Below are 21,017 nucleotides of genomic sequence, written 5' to 3'. Positions count from 1 at the left end.
ATTGCCTTTTTCAGGCCTCCCCAGATCCTACTGAGCAGACGTTGGCCTGGGTTTTTGCTTGTGTACCTCAGGTTTGGGAAAGGAGAGTCAATGTGAGGGAGTAGAAGCCAACCTGGGAAGGGAGAAGGAAGTGATACATGGACCAACAACGCTTCAAAACTCTTCCACCCCCAACCTGGAACCCCCCCCCCTCAAGACAGCAGCTTTAGTAAGGAAAATCTCATGTTCCAGATAATGATATTAAATAATAAACATGCTTTAATGCCAGGCAAGAGCTATACAATCAACTGAATGGGACCACACCACATAGTCTGACATATATTATTAAATTCATTTGTAGAAAGTCCCCCTGGGGTGTATTGCTGGGGTGGGACCGCACCCACAGCATCCCTTCTCCATCTTAAGCGAGGTATAAACAGTCACCTTTGAAGCATCCTTCAAGTCATAAGCCATTTAGTCCAGTCCCGTGGACAACACCGGCTGCCTTTACTTGGATCAAATAAGACTCCCTTCCTCCAGGTATTCCCAAACACAGCCCAAACAATGCCTCATCAGAGTGACATGTCTTCAGGCGCTCAGCCATCCAGGTGCCATGAAGTTCCTTGGTGAAAATGTATAAAATTAGACATACCCCACACCTCCGTGGGGAGGAGGGGACACAGCCCCAGGGAGGACACAGGCAGTGTGTTTTGTCTGGGTGGCTAGCCAGTTCTGGAACTCGACGTGCCTTCCGCAGGGCTCACAGCCCATGCCTCTGGCGCTCCCGTTTCCCAGTACCCGGAAGCCACCTTCCCTAGGTCCCACCTCAGCTCGAAGTTCTAGGAAACAGAGGGTCTGGCAGAGCCCGAGCGGGTTCTCAGCCTTAACTGATGCCACTCATCGAATGAGAGCCAGAAAGAGGATTCAGTCCTCAATTCAGAGTGGGACAGTTGGGTCCACTTTCCAAAGACCATTGTGCTGGGTCCCTGACCTGTTTGTGCTCCACAGTTCGGGCTCACTCTGCTGTTCAAAAGCAGACTTTACCATTTGGCCCACAGGATTTGGCAAGCCTTGGTACAAAATGTAAGGAGATGACACCAGGGAAAATTAAAATTACAAAATTTAGGTCTCAAAATTTCAAGCCCTGAAGTGATTCATTTTAATCCACCGTTCAAGTCTGAACTTCTGCCAGAGTGCGAGTCACTGTGGTGGTGTTTGGGGTGGGGGTGGGGGGACAGGGGACGGCTGCAGACTGGCAGGGACCTCGTGGCATCACTTTCCTTGTGGTCGTGTTTATCTTTCTGTGGTTCTTGCCCTACAGGAAGTGGCTTGGTAGCAGACCTGCCCACCTCCTCTCAGGCAGGTTCTGCCATCGACATCCTTGAGTAGTTGGGTCTTCTGATGCCAGCTGTCTGGGGGGGGTGGGGGGCTTCGGCTCACCTGTGGCCAGAAGTTCTTACCTCCAGCCCTCATTTCAATGTATGTGAGGTGATCAGCCCAAGCAGCAACTCAACTTGGCTACATTCAAAGAGCACAGTGAGGGAGAATGCTGTTGGGATCCCCATTGGTAGGTCCCCTCGCTGGCTCTTACTGGTGAACTGCCAGGCTGTCCCACACCTGACTCTTTGAAGGGCCCCGTGGGCAGGAAAAGTGAACATTCTAGATGTGGCTCCCCCACCAAGGATGTGGGTTAAACTGCTAAGAAGTCTCTGTCTGTAGAACATTCATCTGCTTAGGGAAGTGTCACACCTGCATTGGCTACGGGTGCACGGCTAGTTCTTGGTCCTTGTTGGTGTGGGGCTCCCGGTGCCCGACTAGACGTTTGGAAAGCTGCCTTCCTCATGTCCTCCATCCACCTTGACTCTGGGAACCATTCAGAAATCAAAGCCAGGCCCCATCATCATTGCTGTGTAAGTTTATGGAGTATATAAAATATACTTGTTGACTGGTACATTTGTGCAAAGACAGATACGACTTTAAAACAAGACATTGACATTCATTGTAGTTGGCTTCACAATAAGCTACTAAAAAGAGTCTTCCGTAGTAAGATTGTATTAGCGCTCTCTACACATGCATTTACAAGGCAAAACACTTAGTTTGGTCTGCAATACCCAATGTTTTATGTACAGCAGTCTTTTATAAATCACAAGTAGGCAGTCAGATGGGTCTGGTTTTGGAATATGTTACCATCTGTGTTAGATTATTTCAAAGAAACTCATATTAGCTCAACTCGTGTAAACCTGTGGAAAAAATAGATGAGCCTTCTCTTCCCATCTCCTCTGTTAATTTACCTTGAAATGTTCACAGCTTAGAAACTACAGCCTGCTGGGGTAGATAGGGGAGTGGGCCTCTGGGGGGATCTCCCAGCTCCCCTTCCTAGTCTTTCCCCAGAGGGTATAACCTGTTCTGAAGAAACCAAGCCCCAGGTGCCCGCGGTAGCCCTGAGGGCATGCGTGACAACAGACCCATGGTAGTTTTGCTTTGTCTTTCAAACAAAGCCCCTCTGGGCTGGGTGGGTTTTAAGTCTTGGGTTTTAAGACAGAGACATTAGAATCAAAGGGGAAAATAATGATGATTAAAAAGCCTCCAGCAGGGAACACCACGAAGCTCATGCTCTCCACAGCACATGGGGCTCTGGGCATTCCCACAAAGCATCCACGATGAAAGAAGCAAGAGGCAGAGGTGTCACAGGGAGGTGCATCTGACCGAAGAGGGGACAGCGTCACCATCAATATTGTTTGGCCAAAAAAAAAAAAAAAAAAAAAAAAAAAAAGTTCAAACGCTAATCAGGAGACACGAGCAGCTGTAGCGTCCTTGGGGTGCAGGGTTCAGAACTGGCCGGCACTGCTGGGGTCGCACTGCAGGAGACGCACGATGGATGGGTCGCTTTTGGCGCCGCGGATGAATTCTTCCAGGGAGAGTTTTCCTAGGAAGCAAGAGGACCAGTGAGTGGCAGCCCATGGCCCTTTGCACTGCACATTGGGAGCAGCAGGAGCCCACGGCTTCCCTCAGTAGAAGCCAGGAAACCATGAGGAAGGGACCCCACTTCCCCCATTCACCATGACATTGCCTACCACTTCCAGGACGCAGGGCTTGGAGCGGGTGTTGGCTTACCCTGACCTGAATCTCTGTGCTTCTGCCTCTACCTACCCAGTAGGGGCCCACTCAGTGTCTGAGGAATAAATATCCCCCCTCGTTTGAGTGTGCCAGGCTCTTGAAACATCAGGGCTGTGGCTAGGCGTGTGGGAGCCCGTTCTCGGGTTCCTCGTGGCTTTACCCAGCAGGTCCGAATAGAGGATGATCAGGACCACGGGCCTGAGTGCAGGTGTCTGAGATGGTCTGCACTTGGCTGTGCTGGGGGAGGAGGTCTTTTGCTCCATCCCTTGGCGTCTCTATAAAAACCTTGGGGGCAGAGACAGTTGGGGCCCGTTGGAATAGGTTCCAGGCCCTCTCGAGGCTATCCTTTATTTTCTATCTGTTTATCTCCGCAAGATTCTCCGCAATAAATCCTTCTATCTAATATTTCCTGCTGCTCGCACTCAAGAAAACTCTGGGGAGCTGTGGGGTGGTGGGTAAACGCCCCACATAGGGGGCCTTCAGCCACTCTGTACTGGTGGGCTCCGGTTTGCAGCAGACCCCTCCCCTCGGTGGGCAGAGTAGGTTCTTCTGAACAAGTTTTTGAGGACAGCCGCATCTTCTTCCAAAGTCAGGAGAATAAAGATGTGTGCTCTAAATGGAGGATGACCCACTGGTCCTTCGCCCAGGTGGTTTGAGAAGGAGGCCGGGGACCCGCTCCCTCGCCACGTTTTCTTTCTTTTGTGACATGGCGTCTCACTGTCAGCCCAGGCTTCCTTTTGACTCTAGATCTCTTCCTCCTCAACAACATGGATCCTAAGTCTCCCTCTTCTTCCTCAGCTTTCTTCCAGTAAAGATTCCCTGTCACTGTCATTGTGGAGAAGTGAGCAGGGGATGCTCCCCCATCCCTGGCCCTTTGAGTCACGCGGCTCATTGACTAATAAACTGGGTACAGAACTGCTGGGCCCCTCTGCCCAGCTTTGCCCTTTTTCCTTTCCTGGAGACTTAGCTCCATCTACCCTTCCAGAGACGGGCACTAGGCCTCTCAGGCTCCTTTAGACCTGTGTACCTCAGCACCTCCTTAGCTGCTCTTCCCAGCTACCTGCTCAGGTACTGCAGGGTGAGACTGAGCGGGTAGGACAGAAGCATCATTTGAACACCCTGAAGTCTCAGGCGCCAGCACCGGGGACACTTGGTACCCAACAGGAACTCTCCGCCCTCTTGCACAGACTAGCATGTTGACTTACCTGGAGGTACAGAGGTCAGCAGTGACATGCGAAGACTTTTAACTAAGACTATGATGGCAGCAGACTTTCCATGACCCCTGCTCTGCTCGGGTGACAAGGAACAGGGGACTCAGAGCTGGGGCCCTGAAGCCAAGCCCTGAGCTAGCGCAGTGAGTCTCCTGGCTGCTCAACAACCCCCACCCGTCCTTCCCTCACCGCTTCCATCCGCATCGATTTCTTTATCTAAACAAATCTCTCTGTGGCAAAGCCTGGGCCAGTGTTGTCAGCTGCACACCGGGAATGGTCACCCGGCCAGGGCCCTTTGATCCTGGAGTCCCATGAGAGAGGCCCTGTCACTGCCTGTGAGGCACACATCCTTCTTCTCTAAGGAGAAGGCTGGATCTTAAAGCCACCATGTTCCCCAGACTACCCAAGCCTGTGGTTCATCGTCAGCAAGTTCATTAACTGTTGAAACAATCCCATGTGGGTTTAAACTTTACGAAACAAACTGTGCTCTGAATCAAGGCACATGAAGGGAAACGGGATGTCGTGCGACTCTGCGGAGGAAACAGACTGGCTTGCACCTCGAAAACCAAGATTCTCAGGGAGCTGGCGCCCCACGTGTGGGAGGAGAAAGAGGCTGGCTGGATGCAGAGCCTTCTCTTGTGCACATCAGCATCACCTGGTCCACACTGCTGAGAAGACTTGGTGAACATCAAGAGCTGAGATCTGGGGCCATGAGACGGCTCGGTGTGGTAAAGTACCAGTCGTACGGACCTGAAGACCTGAATTTGATGGGGAGCCTATGTGAAGGGGGAGGGGGAAGCTGACTCCACAGAGCTGTCTGTCCTCTGACTTCCATCCATGCGCCATGGCACACATGTACAGGTCATGTAATAACATGTGTAACAACACACACAGTAGTGATAAAGAAAATTAAATCTGTTTTAAAAAACGAGGGGCCGGAGAGACGGCTCAGTGGCCGAGAGCACTTACTGCTCTCGCAGAGAGAGGCCCAGTGTTTGAATCCCAGCACCCCTGTTGGCTAGATCACAACCACCTGTAGCTCCAGTTCCAGGGGATTGCATGCACTTTTGAGACCTCTGTGGGTACCTGCATGTTCCTGGTGCACATAACCTCACACAGGCATGTGTATACATACACATAAATAATAAATGAACAAACAGTTTTCAAAAAGCTCTGAAGCTTTTGGCAGCATGGGCCAGCCTTGACTTAGCCCTGTAAACTCAGGCACTTCTGAGTAGCCCTTCAAGATTTGTCAAGAAAAATAAGCATGCCGAATTAATTTTGAATTTCAGTTGAATAACAAGTCCTTAGCATAGGCATGTCCCAGATATTGCATACAGACACAGTTATGCCAAGAAGATGTCACTATTTCTCAAGTGCTTGGGCCTCTGGTATTCTACTTGACAGACCAATATGCAGAAGTCATTTTATTTCCTCATTTTACAGATAAGGTTTCCTTATTAGGTTATCCTCACACTTGTGGTCCTCCCGTGTTACCACCATTCCAGAATTGTCCATGTTGTTTGAAATCAACTTTCCTTCCCACTTTGGTTTGTGCATTCACTAGTGGTGTTTCACTTATAGACAGCACCGGGGTCTACAGAGTTCCGGGGTCTACCAGCTCCGGGGTCTACCAGCTCCAGGGTCTACCAGCCCCGGGGTCTACCAGCACCAGCGTCCACCCAGCACCAGGGTCTACCCAGCACCGGGATCTACCGAGCTCCGTGGTCTACCCAGCTCTGGGGGCTACCCAGCCCCGGGGTCTACCCAGCTCTGGGGTCTACCCAGCTCTGGGGTCTACCAGCTTCAGTTCCTTCCAGCCCAGGATAGGTGGCTCTCACGGAGCACTTTATGTCAGTCCCTGTGGCTGACATTCTGTCCTTAGGAGAGCGGCTCTGTCTGGATCCCACCAGCAGGTTGGCACAAGCAAAGCCCTCCAGCCTCCTACCGTCTCTGTTGGTGTCCATCTGGCGGAAGATCTTTTCTGTCCTTTTCTCTGGGGTCGATTCATCTTCAGGCATTTTCATGACAGAGGAAACCATTTTGTAGATCGCCTAGGGACACAAGCAACAGGGTGGTGAGATGGAAACGCGGTTCCGCCCAACAGAAGGTCTACTCAGTGTCCGATGCCGGAGTGAAGGTCCCTGTGCGTTGGGGGAGCCGGGTCCGCTCCTGGGCTTTGTGACAGGACAGGATGTGTAGTCCCTGGTAGAAGCAAGGCCGGCAGAACCTGCTTTCCACCAGTGATGCTCACGGCAGTGCCAACTGGCAGAAAGCCACAACTGCTGCTTCTGCAGTGGTGATGTATAAAGGAGTTCCCGGCAGCTGCGTTAAACTGAGCAGGGCTTGTGAGAGGGGCGGGGCTCCTAAGGAGCGCTGTTGAATGTTGCTGTGTCCCCAGGCTAAGGGACAAGGGGAGCCTATTGTGGTCATAACCCCGGCCCCTTGAGGATGACAGACACCCGAAAGTCTGTCAGGGCATGCCATTATCTTCTCTCAGGCAATCATTATCTGTCAACCCGACCATCCAGTGCTGCTCTCCCCTGTAGTATGTGGCTAGGGCTCACTTTGCTGAAGATCCCAGCAGCTGTGAGAGGGAAACGGGGTGCTGTCAGTTTGGGATTACAATAACATTGCAATCTCAGAAAAATGATTCGACTGAAAGACTGGAAGCTGAAGTGGAGGCATCCCTCATAACCCAGAGCCTTTGGCAAATGGCTGGGAAAGGCTTGGGGGGGCCTCATTCATCAAAGGTACTTTGTATCTGGGAAGAGTAAGATGAAGTCATTGTTTCAATCTTCAGATCACAACTTCTTAATCAGATTCACTTTGGTCACCTCAGCCATGGGGGGAGGAGAAGGGGGGAAAAGTTTAAGAAAAGGTAGATTTTGCCAGAAAGTTCCAGAAGTTTCTGGAGTTCTAGATGAAACAGGGCAACTGGGAAAAACAGGGAAAGAAAGACAACCAAGAAAAAGAAGGAATGCGGGGTGTGGGGAGGGGGACAAAAGTGGTATTAAGGGCTATATGTCCTGCTCTGTATTCTTGTTTAGGATCAACCCTGTCAGAAAGATCTGAAATATTTCAGACCTGGTCTAATCGCAGTCAGTGCAGTAAGAACGATGATGATCCACCCAGCAGAGTTTCCTCAGGCAGATCCCATCCCTCAGAGACCCCTGAGGCAGACTCCCAGGTCTGCCAGAAGCACAGTCACAGCCCTTGCTGAGCTCCAAGGCCACCCACAGTGAGTCAGTCACTCCAGGACAGTCAGGGCCAGCACCGTGGCCCTGTTTAGGGTGACGGCTGTCACTGGGTAAACTCAGTCACAGCCAGCTCTCCTGAACATGCTCACCAATGTGTCCCTGGAGGCAAGAACAGAGTCCTGGTTAGTCCTTCCCCCGCACCCAGCGGCTGGTTCTCTCAGGCCTCCGTCTGTGTCATGGTCTGCATGATGGGTGGAGGACTACACCAAGCTGTCGGCCACACAGGTGGGGATCGTTTAAAAGTGGAAAAGCAGAGACTCCGAGATCTCCAAGCTTTCCAGTTAACTTCAGACCAAAGCAAGATGAAACCAGTGGCAACACACACACACACACACACACACACACACACACACACACACCCGCCACGTACACACTACACCATACATATCAAACATATCGCACAACAAAACACATACATATACTACAACACACATACATCACACCACACACACAAATCATACCACACACATACATCACACCACACACACAAATCATACCACACACATACATCACACCACACACACAAATCATACCACACACATACATCACACCACACACACAAATCATACCACACACATACATCACACCACACACACAAATCATACCACACACATACATCACACTACACACACACAAATCATACCACACACATCTTATCACACACATCACACCACACACACACACACCCCATCACATACACACCACACTACACACACACCACACCATAACACACACACACATACATATACCACAAGACACACACTACACCATGAACACATATCCCACCACCACACACATCACACACACACACATACACATCACACACACACACACACACACATCACACTACACACACATACATCACACACGCACCCCGACTTGGAGCGTCTTTATGAGTTCCTAAGCTCAGGAATCTCAGGGCAGCGACAGCAGTGCCATGCCGTATCTGACCTCGGCACTAACAGCGCAGGGTCTGGACCCCCATCAGTTCACCCAGCACTGCTTCTTTCAGGGCGAGCCGCGGCCCACCCCCGGGGCTGCAGAGGTGTCAGCTGAGGACTATTTATAGACAAGGGAGGGATTTATTGTTCCAGAAGACTCCAGCAGACCCATGATCTCTTCCGGACCTGCTTGTTCCTCTGCTGAGTCTGTTTTGCCTCTGGAAGGTTCCATCCTGGCTGGTGTTTGTGATTGGACCCAGGAGCATCTTGGGAGATGCTCTCCTGTGGCCACTGACAGTTCCCACCAACTTGGTCAATATGTTCACAATTGGGTTTCCTGGACCAGTGGCTTCATTCGCCTCCTTTCCCATCGGAGTGTTCGACCCCCACCCCCTACTCATGTACTAAGGACAGATGGAAATGTGACCCTCCTGCAGGAAGTCACGTATGTGCTCCCTTCCTTCCACCTCAGTGAGCGATCTCCTTCCTCTGCACAAACAAATGGCTCCATCATCCTATCTGGGATCGTTTCACTCCAGGACGCCCTCCTCCGTGACTGGCAGTCACACCTGGCTACTCATCAAGCCGCAGTTGGTGCTGCCGCACGGTCTTGCATAGCCTCGGTTTAGAGATGGTGTCCACCGGTGACTGTCCCCACCCAGCTGCCCTCTCTTGGATTCCTTCTCTCACTTTTCTCCTATTCTACTTCTCTGTCCTCAGAGTTTTTGTCTCCTTCCCCCTCTTCCACTTCTCTCTGCCTCTGTAAATGTGAATTTAACACTCATGGAAAGGACCCTAGTGGTCGGAATCTGCCAACAGCTGCCAGCAGCCCCTCCCGTGGACACGATGCGGATCTAGCACTGCGGGCAACTTTAAGGAGTGGCAGATTTGGAAGCTCCTGCACTGACACCAGCAGCTCCGGTCATGCAAGTCTCTGCTTTGAGTTGATCCCGCCACCCTTCTCAGTTCCCATTCATTGACCACCCACTCACCCATTCATCAATTTCTGTGTGAGTACCACACACCAGGAACTGTCACCGACCCTGCCTTTGTCCTCAGCCGTCTGACTAGGAACCAAAGAAAGCAGGGAGACACACCTACTCAGGGTGAGCGCAAGGTCACCGTGGGGCATGCAGAGGTGGCTGTGTGGTGTGATGAGAGGTTATACCCAGGGTTAGGGCAGGCCTCCCTGAGGGCCGACCATGGGGGAAAACATGGAAAAAAGCAAAAGGCCTTAACAAGAAAAGCATTTGATGGGCTTTGTCCTCCCACACCTCACCTGTCCTTTTGGAAGGAACTTGGAGGATACCACACTGCACCCCAAAAGTGTCCCACTTTCCAGGGACCACCATTTAGATGGGTACAGGCACCCCAGCAATGCCTTAGTGGGTGTCATAAAAGCCCTCATCTCCAGTCTTCTCAGTTCCCTTGTGGCCCCTTAGAAGCCCATCAATGTTTTAAGAACCCCTCCTTGGGACTTCGATGGCTCCCACCAGGAACAACACAGAGCTCAGTTTGTTCACACTCCTGCCTGAGTGGAGGCTTCAAAGACAAGCAAGCACGGAGTGTGACGGAGAGGAGGCCTGCACCCTGGCTGTGAGGATGGAGGAGCAGAGCTGATTTCGGAGAAACTCAGCCAACCTACAAACAGCTCCCTCTCCAGGGCCCCAACCCCACAGGAACAGTCGCCAACCTCCCACGACCAGAACCATCAGCCACAGACTGGGCTCCCGGATGTGCAGACTTGGGAAGGTGAAGTTCCCTAAAAAGAGATTCACCTTTTCAGGCTTTGTTTCCAGGCTTTGCTATGGCAATTAGGCTAGATTTGTTCTTTGGGCACCAATTAGCCAATAGGATTAGTGGACTGATCCCAAACCCACTTTCTTATGTGGTTGGTACCTTTCTTCTCTTCCCCAGAGCATGAACAACCACAGCTGACTACTGCTGAACTTCCGTCTGGGGATCTAGGGCCTAGAGAGGAGACACAACCCCAGGCAGTGCTCGGAGGCACATTCTGTCTTTTATTAGCATCGGCTTCCCTAAATGTAATGCGATTAAATCTTGGGGGAACCAGGCTACCTCCCCATTTTATGTTCAGCAGTGTCAGGAAGGGGCCTGGCAGAGGTGGCCTGTTTTTAATTAAGCTGGAAGGGTCCTGTTCTCGCCCCTGGGTAACTGTCCCTTTGGGACACTAAGAAGCCCAGCTGTGGCTGTGCCCTGGTGGACTCTGGGCAGCTCCTCACCGTGGCTAGATGCTTTCTGCTTCTTTGTGGTGCTCTCTCCCTCTCTTCCTCCCTCCCTCCCTGCCTCCCCTCCTCCCTCCTTCATCTCCAAAGGAACAAGCTCTTAGGATACTGGCAAAGAAAGACAGGGTGTGGACTGACTGAGGCCAGGCACAGCTCTAAGAATCAAGGCGTTTTCTCTGAGAAACTTTAGGGTCTTCCAGCAGAGAAGCAGACACTCAGGGCTCTCTGATACAGACTAAGGCCAGAGGAGCTGAGCAGTGCTGACTTTGTAGGTTACAGACAAGGAAGTGCTCGGAAAGATTTATATACCAGGAGAAAGGACCATGAAAACCTTTTGTGGAAATATTTTTGAAATACAATCAGTGTCTACATGTCTGGAATGGTACAAATCATTTCTCATGCCTATCCGGAAAGGTAAACTAAGTCAACATCCTTCATGATTTTCTGCTGAGGTATTTCAGGTACCATAACTGACAGAGAATATCACTCCAATCACACACCCTGCCCCCCCCCCCGCCCCTTCATCAACAATCTCAGGTGTTGATGATACTATAGAAGAAGTAGATTTATCTGTCAAAGGAAATGTTAAATCTAAAAAACTTCTAACACAAAACATCCAGAAAATCTGGGACACTATGAAAAGACCAAACCTAAGAATAATAGGAACAGAAGGAAAAGAATCCCAGCTCAAAAACCCAGAAAATATATTTAACAAAATCATAGAAGAAAATTTTCCTAACCTAAAGAAGGACGTGCCTATAAAGGTACAAGAAGCTTTCAGAACCCCAAATAGATTGGATCAGAAAAGAAAGTTCTTGTGTCACATAATGATCAAAACACTAAACATACACACAATCACAATAACAACAAGAATATTAAAAGCTGCAAGGAAAAAAGGCCAAGTAACATATAGAAGGCGAACCTATTAGAATTATACCTGACTTCTCAATGGAGACCCTAAAAGCCAGAAGGTTCTGGACAGATATGCTACAGACTCTAAGAGACCAAGAATGCCAGCCCAGAGTACTGTACCCAGCAAAATTTTCATCACCATGGATGCAGAAAATAAGATATTTCATGACAACATCAAAATTAAACAATACATATTCACAAATCCAGTCCTACAGAAGGTACTACAAGGAAAACTCCAACAAAGTTAACTACACTGGTGAAAACACAGTCAATAGACAATCTCACACCAACAAAATCCAAAGAAGGGACACACACACACACACACACACACATGCACCACCACCAATAAAATAACAGGAATTAACAATCACTGGTCATTAATATCTCTCAATATCAATGGACTCAATTCACCAATAAAAAGACACAGGCTAACAAAATGGATATAAAAACACAATCCATCCTTCTGCTGCATACAAGTAACATACCTCAACACCAAAGATAAACATTACTTCAGAGTAAACAGTTGGAAAAAGATTTTCCAAGCAAATGGACCCAAGAAGCAAGCTGATGTAGTGGTTCTAATATCTAACAAAATAGATTTCCAACTAAAATTAATCAAAAGAGATGGGGAAGGATACCTCATACTCATTGAAGGAAAAATTTACCGGGATGAGTCTCAATTCTGATTTTGTAAAGAAACATTACTAAAGCTTAAATCACACATCAAACTCCACACATTAAGAGTGGGAGACTTTGCCACCCCACTCTCACCAATGGACAGGTCTGCCAGACAGAAACTAAGCAGAGAAACAACAGCACTAACAGACATTACGACTCAAGTGGACTTAATAGACATCTACTGAACCGTTCACCCAAACACAAAAGAATATACCTTCTTCTCAGCACCACATGGAACCTTCTCCAAAATTGACCACATATTCAGTCACAAAGCAGATCTCAACAGATACAAGAAAACTGAAATAATCTACTGTACCTTCTATGTACCATTATGTAATAAAGCTGGGTTTCAACAACAACAGAAACTACAGAAAGACTACAAACTCATGGAAACTGAACAACTCTCTACTGGATCATCACTGGGTCAAGGAGGAAATAAAGAAAGAAATTAAAGACTTCCTAGAATTCAATGAAAATGAATGTCCAACATACCTAGACTTTCGGGACACAATGAAAGCAGTGCTAAGAGGAAAGTTCATAGCACTAAATACCTTCCTTCATAAAGAAATTAGAGAGATCTCATACTATCGACTTAACAGCATACCAGAAAGCTCTAGAACAAAAGAAGCAAATGCACCCAAGAGGAGTGGATGGCAGGAAATAATTAAACTCAGGGCCAAAATCAATAAAATATACACAAAGAGAACAATACAAAGAATCAATGAAACAAAGAGTTGGTTCTTTGAGAAAATCAATAAGATAGACAAACCCTTATCCAAATTAACTAAAAGGCAGACAGATAATTTCCAAATTAACAAAATCAGAATTGAAAAGGGGGACATAACAACAGACACGGAGGAAATCCAGAGAATCATCAGGTCATACTTCAAAAATCTCTACTCCACAAAATTGGAAAATCTAAAAGAAATGGACAATTTTCTAAATAGGTACCACATACTAAAGTTAAATCAACCTCAGATAACTATTTAAATAGACTATAAACTCTAAGGAAATAGAAGCAGTCACTAAAAGTCTCCCAACCAGAAAAGCCCAGGGCCAGATGATTTTAGCACAGAATTCTATCAGACTTTCAAAAAAGAGCTAATAACAATACTCCTCAAATTATTCCATAAAATAGAAACAGAAGGAACATTGCCAAATTCATTTTATGAGGCCACAGTCTCCCTGATACCCAAACCACACAAAGACTCAACAAAGAAAGAGAATTACAAAGCAATTTCCCTCATGAACATTGATGTAAAAATATTCAATAAAATACTTGCAAGCTGAATCCAAAAACACATAAAAAAGATCATGCACCATGATTGAGTGGGCTTCATCTCAGAAACGCAGGAATGGTTCAACATATGAAAAGCTGTCAATATAATCTACAATATAAACAAACTGAAACAACAACAACAACAACACATGATCATCTCATTAGACGCTGAAAAGGTCTTTGACAAAATTCAACACCCTTTCATGATAAAAGTCTTAGAGAGATCAGGGCTACAAGGGACATACCTAAACATAATAAAAACAATATATAGCAAGCTGATAGCTAACATAAAATTAAATGGAGAGAAACTCAAAGCAATTCCACTAAAATCAGGAACAAGAAAAGGCTGTCCACTTTCTCCATATCTATTCAGTACAGTAGTTGAAGTTTTAGCTAGAGCAATAAGATCATTTAAGGAAATCAAGGGATAGGAATTGGAAAGGAAGAAGTCAAATTATTGATATTTGCAGATGATATAATAATATACATAACTGACCCAAAAAACTCTACCAGGGAACTTCTACAGCTGATAAATACCTTCAATGAATTGCCTGGATACAAAATTAACTAAAAAGATCAGTAAATAAAAAAATCAGTAGCCCTCCTATATACAAATGATAAATGGGCTGGGAAAGAAATCAGGGAAATAATACCCTTTACAATAGCCACAAATAACATGAAATACATAGGCATAATTCTAACTAAGGAAGTGAAAGAACTGTGTGACAAGAACTTCAAGTCTTTGAAGAAAGAAATTGAGAATATATTAGAAAATGAAAAGATCTCCCATATTCATGGATTGGTAGGATTAACATAGTAAAATGGCCATTTTACCAAAAGGAATCTATAGATTTGATGCAATTCCAATCAAAGTCCAATACAATTCTTTACAAACCTTGAAAGAACAATACTCAACTTCATATGGAAAAACAAAAGACCCAGGATAGCTGAAATAATCCTGTACAATAAAAGAACTTCCAGTGGTATCACCATCCCTGATTTCAAGCTGTACTACAGAGCAATAGCAGTAAAAACAGCATGGTAATGGTAAAGAGACAGTTGATCAATGGAATCAAATTGAAGACCTAGATGTAAATCTACAGACCTATGGACACTTGATTTTTGACAAAGAAGCCAAAATTATACAATGGAAAAAGAAAGCATCTTCAACAAATAGTGTTAATCTAATTGTATGTCTGCATGTAGAAGAATGCAAATGGATCCATACTTATCATCCTGCACAAAACTCAAGTCCAAGTGGATCAAAGACCTCAACATAAATGCATCGAACCTGACAGAAGAGAAAGTGGGGAATAACCTTGAACACATTGGCACAAGAGACCACTTCCTGAACAGAATACCAGTGGCATAGGCATTAAGAGTGGCAATAAATGGGACCTCCTGAAATTGAAAAGCTTCTCTAAAGCAAAGGACACCATCAATATGACAAAATGGCAGCCTACAAAATGGGAAAAGATCTTCACCAATCCCACATCTCACAGAGGGCTGATATCCAAAATATTTAAATAATTCAAGAAACTAGACAGCAACAAACTGAGATTCAAACTTGAACTTGTCTGAATGTCTAAGATTAAAAACACAAATGACAGCTTATGCTGGAGAGGATATGGAGAAAGGGGAACACTCCTCCATTGCTGGTAGGCATGCAAATTTGTACAGCCACTTTGAAAATCAATTTGGCAGTTTCTAAGAAAATTGGGAATCAATCTACCTCAAGACTCAGCTACACTACTCCTGGGTATATATCCAAAGAATGTTCCACCATACCACAAGGACACTTGCTCAATTATGTTTATAGAAACTTTATTCATAATAGCCAGAAACTGGAAACAACCTAGAGGTCCCTCAACAGAAGAATATATAAAGAATATGAGGTACATTTACACAATGGAGTACTACTCAGCTGTTAAAAACAATGACATCATGACATTTGCAGGCAAATGGATGGAACTAGAAAGAACATCCTAATTGAGGTAACCCAGACTCAGAAAGACAAGCATGGCATGTACTCTCTCATAGGTGGATATTAGCTCTAAAGTAAAGGAGAACCAGGCTACAATCCACAGACCCAGAGACGCTAAGTAACAAGGAGGGCTCAAGGGCTGGGGGGTGCATGGATCTCACTGCAAAGGGGAAATAGAATAGACATTGCTGTTGGATGAGGGGAGGGCTCTGGATTGGGGGGTGGTAAGGATGGGAACAGGAGGGAGAGAGTGCTGGGGGAAACTGGAACCAGGGGGCATCTCTGGGATGAGCTAGAAACTTAGTGCAGTGGAAACTCCCAGGAGTCTCCCAGGAGTCTGAGGAGTGGCTCTAGCTAAGACTCCCAGCAGTGGGTATATGGAGCCTGAACTGCCCATCTCCTGTAACCAGGCAAGACTTCCAGGGGAGGGACTGCGACACCAACACAACCTTTGATCTACAGTTTGTCCTGCATACAAGATGTGCTGGGGGAAGGTGGTGCAGAAATTGGGGGAGTGGTTAAACAATGACCAGCCCAGCTTGAGACCCGCGCCATGAGAGGGAACTCACCCCTGACACCGTCAGGAGGGCCAGACCCGGAGGTGGGATAGCCCAGTGACCGAGGCTAGAACCAAACATGACTGGGGGGAAAAAGTCCATGGAACGATTCCTAATGACTTTCTGCTATCCTCCTAGATTGGTGCCTAGTCCAGATGTTATCAGAGAGGCTTCACATGGCAACTGACAGAAACAGATGCAGAGAACCACGGTAAACATTAGGCAGAGCTCAGGGAATATTGTGGAGCCAGAGGGGTCAAGGGCACCACAAGAAAACCCACAGAATCAGCTAATCTTGATTCACAGGGGCTTACAGAGACTGAACCAATAACCAGGGAGCCCGCATGGGGCTGACCTAGGCCCTCTGCACGGTGTTCCTGTGGGGCTCCTAAGAGTTAGAGCAGGGAGGTCTCTGTGTTGCCTGCTTTGGGGACCCTTTCCTCCTCTAGTATTTGCCTAGTCCATCCTCAACAGGAGAGGAGGGGCCTAGTCTCACTGCAACTTGATGTGCCATGGCTGGTTGGTATCCATGGGAGGCCTGCCCTCTTTTGAAGAGAAACAAAGGCAGTGGAGGAGGACGGATGGGAGGAGGGAGGTTGGGGGGTCCTGGGAGGGGAGGAGGGAGGGGAAGAAAGGGCAGTAGGGGTAGAAAAACAAAATAAACAAATAAATAAACTAAAAGGCCCAGCACAATACCTTTTCATCATTTTAAAGGTGACGGACATCAGATGATAAACTGTAGTATGTGGGAATTACAGCCGTCCACCCACAGGCTGAACAAATAGTGCAGATACTGTGCTTTCCCTTAAAGCTCTTTCTATGAAATACGTCTTTTAACATGCCCTCAGACCAGCCATTGCCAAGCAGGGTGGGAAACACTGCTTTATGCTGCTTGGAATTCCACAGTGCATATGTAAAAGGCCCTGCAAATTCCTGTACTGAAGATACCCACTGAGTATGATCTAGTCTTCCCCAAACTGGTTTGACCAATTCTTCTGTTTCAAAGCACTGATAAAATTAGCACCCCAGAAAATTCTCTCTGAGCCAAGGCTGAGTCTGATGCCAGCTCCCTCTCCTGGAATCCCTTGTTCCTCCCGCTCTTCTGCCCAGCAGAACTAATGATACACGATCCGATGCTTCTTCATGAGATTTCTCTTTCCAGTGGTGTCTACCCTGCTTCATCATAGGATGTTTATTATCTCTGCATGCTTTGGAGCCTGGTGCTTGCTTCAAGTGACACGTGAGTGTTGGTTTTATGCTAAGCACAGTGATGGCACGATGTCCTTTAGATTTAGAAAGGGACAGCATGGTCCAGGGCGAGGAATTCACAATACAGGTGGCAGAGAGACAGGTAATCATAATGGATGTTAAAATGAGAACAGAGAATGCTGCTTCCAGCCAGGATGCTTAGGGACTGGACTACCCTCCCATCTAAATTCATCAACAACAAAACCCCCAAACAATACATGTCACATGATGGTACTGATTAAACTCATTGGGTCACAAGACAGAAGAAAAAGACATGGATGTGGGAAACTAACTTGCATGGGGGGTGAGAACGGGAAGGAGATGAGGGGAATCAGGGGTGAGAGTAATCAGAATGAATTATTCACATGTATGAAAAGGCTGACGAATACATTTAATCTTAAAAAGACAATACATGTAGAACCAGAGCTTGTAAGACCCTGTAAATTAGGCAGCCAAGGACAGTAATTCCTGAGAAACTAGAAACGGAAGTGGTGAGCAAGCCCTGGACAGCTCCATTGTGATGATACAGCAGTGTCCCCAGCTGCAGGAGGGGCCTCCCTGGAACTTGATCGAGTCACTGATGGGTGGACAGAATTAAAAAGCTGGACAGACCAAAGCGCTTGGTGTTCAAGGGTCGGTTACAACAAAGGGGAGCCACACAGCGAGAACTCCAGAGAGCTGTTGTCACCTCTGGGTGTCCAGCTGAGTCTCTGCACAGACGGATGAGAATACCAAAGACGAGGTCGGAAGAAGCAAGTGAAAGGGTGGGTGGGGAGAGCGTTTGGCCCAAAGTCAAGAAGAGTGTCTGTTTTCACCGCCACGGAAACCCTCCTGATTTGTGCGGTCCTGTCTACTTTGAAAGGTCTTACCTCAGTAGTGGGGAATTAGTCCCAGATGATCCCTGCTCTATGTCACCTATCAAATTTTAAAAGCAAGATCTGGAAAGTTCAAGCTGTTTCCAAGCAACTTAACTACATCTCAGAACAAAGCATAAGGATATTTATATTTAAAAAATATCCAACTCTCAAGAGGGTAAAATTCACAGTGTCTAGTGCCCAATAAAAAATTAGCAGTCATGCAAGGAGACACTATCATACCATACAGGAGGAGGAAAAATCCATCACGTGACCTAGAACTGACATAGGTGTTATAATTAGCAGAAGGGCCATTGAAACAGTTACAAAAACTGGGCTTCATATGTCCCCAAAATAGACAGGGGAAGCCATTAAGAAGACCCAGACCAAACTTCTAGCAATGAAAACTGCAGTGTTTGAGGTGGAAAACACACAGAGTGGGATTGATGGCAAATTAGATCTCCCAGTGAAGAGAAGGCCAATGCAGACAGGAGGCTAAGCTGTCCGAGACAGAAAGGGAGAAAACCTAACATCTGCAATGCGGCAGGACACTAGTGGCTGGTACGTGGCCTTCGGCTGTGCAGTGCATATGCAATTAAAGACTGAAGGAGCCCAGAGAACGGGGAACATGGAAAGATTCAGAAGCATGATTACTAACAATGTTCTAAAGCTGATGGAAACCACAGGTCTACAGACCAAAGTTTTGATAGACAAAACACACACCACCATCACTCCAGAGGGAACAAGATGGTTTATTCATCCCACTGTCTAACTGTGAAAGCAGAGTCATGGTTAAGTTTTTCTTAAGTGACCTGTAAGGTACCAATAATAGACGGGAGAGGAGGGTAAGGGAGATTGGAAATATTTAAAAAGAAGGGGTATTGGCCCACCTTACTCAAATGCCTGCTTATCATCTTTGCTTTGGGTACAGGTGACAAGCTTGTCCTTCACATTCAGCTGTAAGGCTGACACAGCCTAGCACCTGCACATCTAACTAATGGCAATCCTGCTGTTCGCTGGCCTGGCAAGAGTCTTGCTTAGTGACTTCCTGAGAAGAGAAGGGAGTCAAGTGTAGCCCCACCTCAGATGGAAGGATGTGTGCCTGTCTCCAGAGTGTAGCTTCTGTCTCCCACAGCTCCAAGAAGTTCTAGGCACCCTCGGGAGATTTGGTGGTGCCTCTGTGATCCCTTGGCTCCTTCCTTAGACTCAGCCTGTGCTACGACAGGTGTGAGGAATTCAGATCGCCTCCAGCAGGGCAGGGAGTTGGAACTCTGAAGGGCAGAAAGGATTCTCCTTCCTCATAAAGTAACGGGCAGACTGTGTTCCCATCGAGAGGAGAGAATCCAGTGTGTGATGGAGGGAAGGTCACAGTTCCAACATGCTTTAAGGCTCCTGAGAAAGTGCTTCAGTGCAATAATAAAAATGGGTCTAAATCATGATCCTAAATTTGTCATTAAAGGAAACCACCATATAAATGTAAAAGAAAAAGTTCATGTAATGCTCTAAACCAAACCCACAGATGGTTTTGCTTGTCTATCCAGATAATGGAACATCAAAAATAGTGACAATTCATAGTTTTCTTTAGAAAGAACTGTACTCCAGCGTATGTGGTGGACCGAGCAGTGCTCCCCCATGCATGTCCACGTCCTAACCCCGGAGCCTGGAGCTGGCTTACCTTCTATAGTAAAGAGATCACACAAAACTGGTGAATCGGTATGGAGGCGGGAGGATGCCCCTAGAGCCCACACATGGACCTGATTATTAATATTCATAACTGCATGAATGAATGCATGAGTGGAAGAGAACAGCAGAGTCGCAGCACCCACAGCGTGAGTCTGTGCAGCTGACTTTGAAGGTGAATGAGCAGGGACACAGGCCTAGAAAACATCTTCTAGAAACTGGGGAAGACAAGAAATCTTTTCTCCAAATGGCTCCAGAAGGGGACTCAGCCCTCGGGACACCTTAATTTTAGTCCAGTAAAACTGAGGCCAGACTTTCAGAATTAAAAGATGATAAATTTGTGGCTTGTAAGCCATGAGGTTTGATTCTTCTTGTTGTAGCAGCCATAGGAGGCCACTTCAGCCTGCTTCAGCACCACGCAGAATTCACAGCAGTGTGGTACATTCTAGTCTTCCCTACCAATATCAAGAGATAAAATGAAGTCTAGCTTTTTGTCACAAATGGTGCTCCGTGACTACTGAAACCAAGCCACAGGCAATATCTGAGTACAACAAATGGATGATTTCTGAAGGGCATCTCTCCCTCCCTCCTCTTGCCCATGCAAAGCCCACTTACAGACTCATTTTCCTCCTGGTCTACATCCTGGCTAGTTGTTAGTGATTGTAAATGATCATAAATTTGCTCCTTCCCCCACTAAAGGGCCTGAATTGCTGAGTCTTGAAGGATGAGGATTCGGCTAGGAAGCTACATTCAGAGCGTGTTATTAAGCTACAAGTGTCGCTTTAGAAGTTAGACCCTGAGTTTGTTTATGGTGCTCCTGGCCACAGCTGGTCCCACCTCGCTGCTTCCTAACGCTCTTTACCCAAGCGCAACCCCGAAACTCACAGACAGTGGCTGCTCTGTAAATGAATGTGTCCTAAACGGTGCAGACCAGCCAGGACAAAGCCAAGAACATCCCCCAAGGGGCTTCCTGTGACAGTGACAGGGCCTTCAAAAGAGGAGGGAACAGAAGATTTAAAAAAATAGAATGTGGAGCTCCGTGAGATCTGACACTGAATTCCAATTCATCCC

At 47.0% G+C, this 21,017-nt stretch overlaps 1 protein-coding gene across 3 annotated transcripts in view; it reads right to left on the bottom strand.

Annotated features, from left to right (window-relative positions):
- Positions 1–235: 235 nt before the first annotated feature.
- Ncald (neurocalcin delta) overlaps positions 236–21,017 on the bottom strand; it is a 401,997-nt gene continuing 381,215 nt past the window's right edge. For all 3 annotated transcript variants that reach the window (XM_076555873.1, XM_016001388.3, XM_016001389.3), the window contains 2 exons: positions 6,256–6,361; positions 236–2,905 (listed from right to left, as the gene is read on the bottom strand). In XM_076555873.1, coding sequence (XP_076411988.1) covers positions 2,808–2,905; positions 6,256–6,361 — 204 coding nt within the window. In that variant the 3' untranslated portion in view covers positions 236–2,807. The remainder of the gene's footprint in view (positions 2,906–6,255; positions 6,362–21,017) is intronic.

Source organism: Peromyscus maniculatus, chromosome 20 (assembly GCF_049852395.1).
Source record: "Peromyscus maniculatus bairdii isolate BWxNUB_F1_BW_parent chromosome 20, HU_Pman_BW_mat_3.1, whole genome shotgun sequence".
Lineage (NCBI taxonomy): Eukaryota > Metazoa > Chordata > Mammalia > Rodentia > Cricetidae > Peromyscus > Peromyscus maniculatus.
Note: the sequence above shows the minus strand (reverse complement) of the source record. Positions and strands in the feature narration are given on the sequence as shown.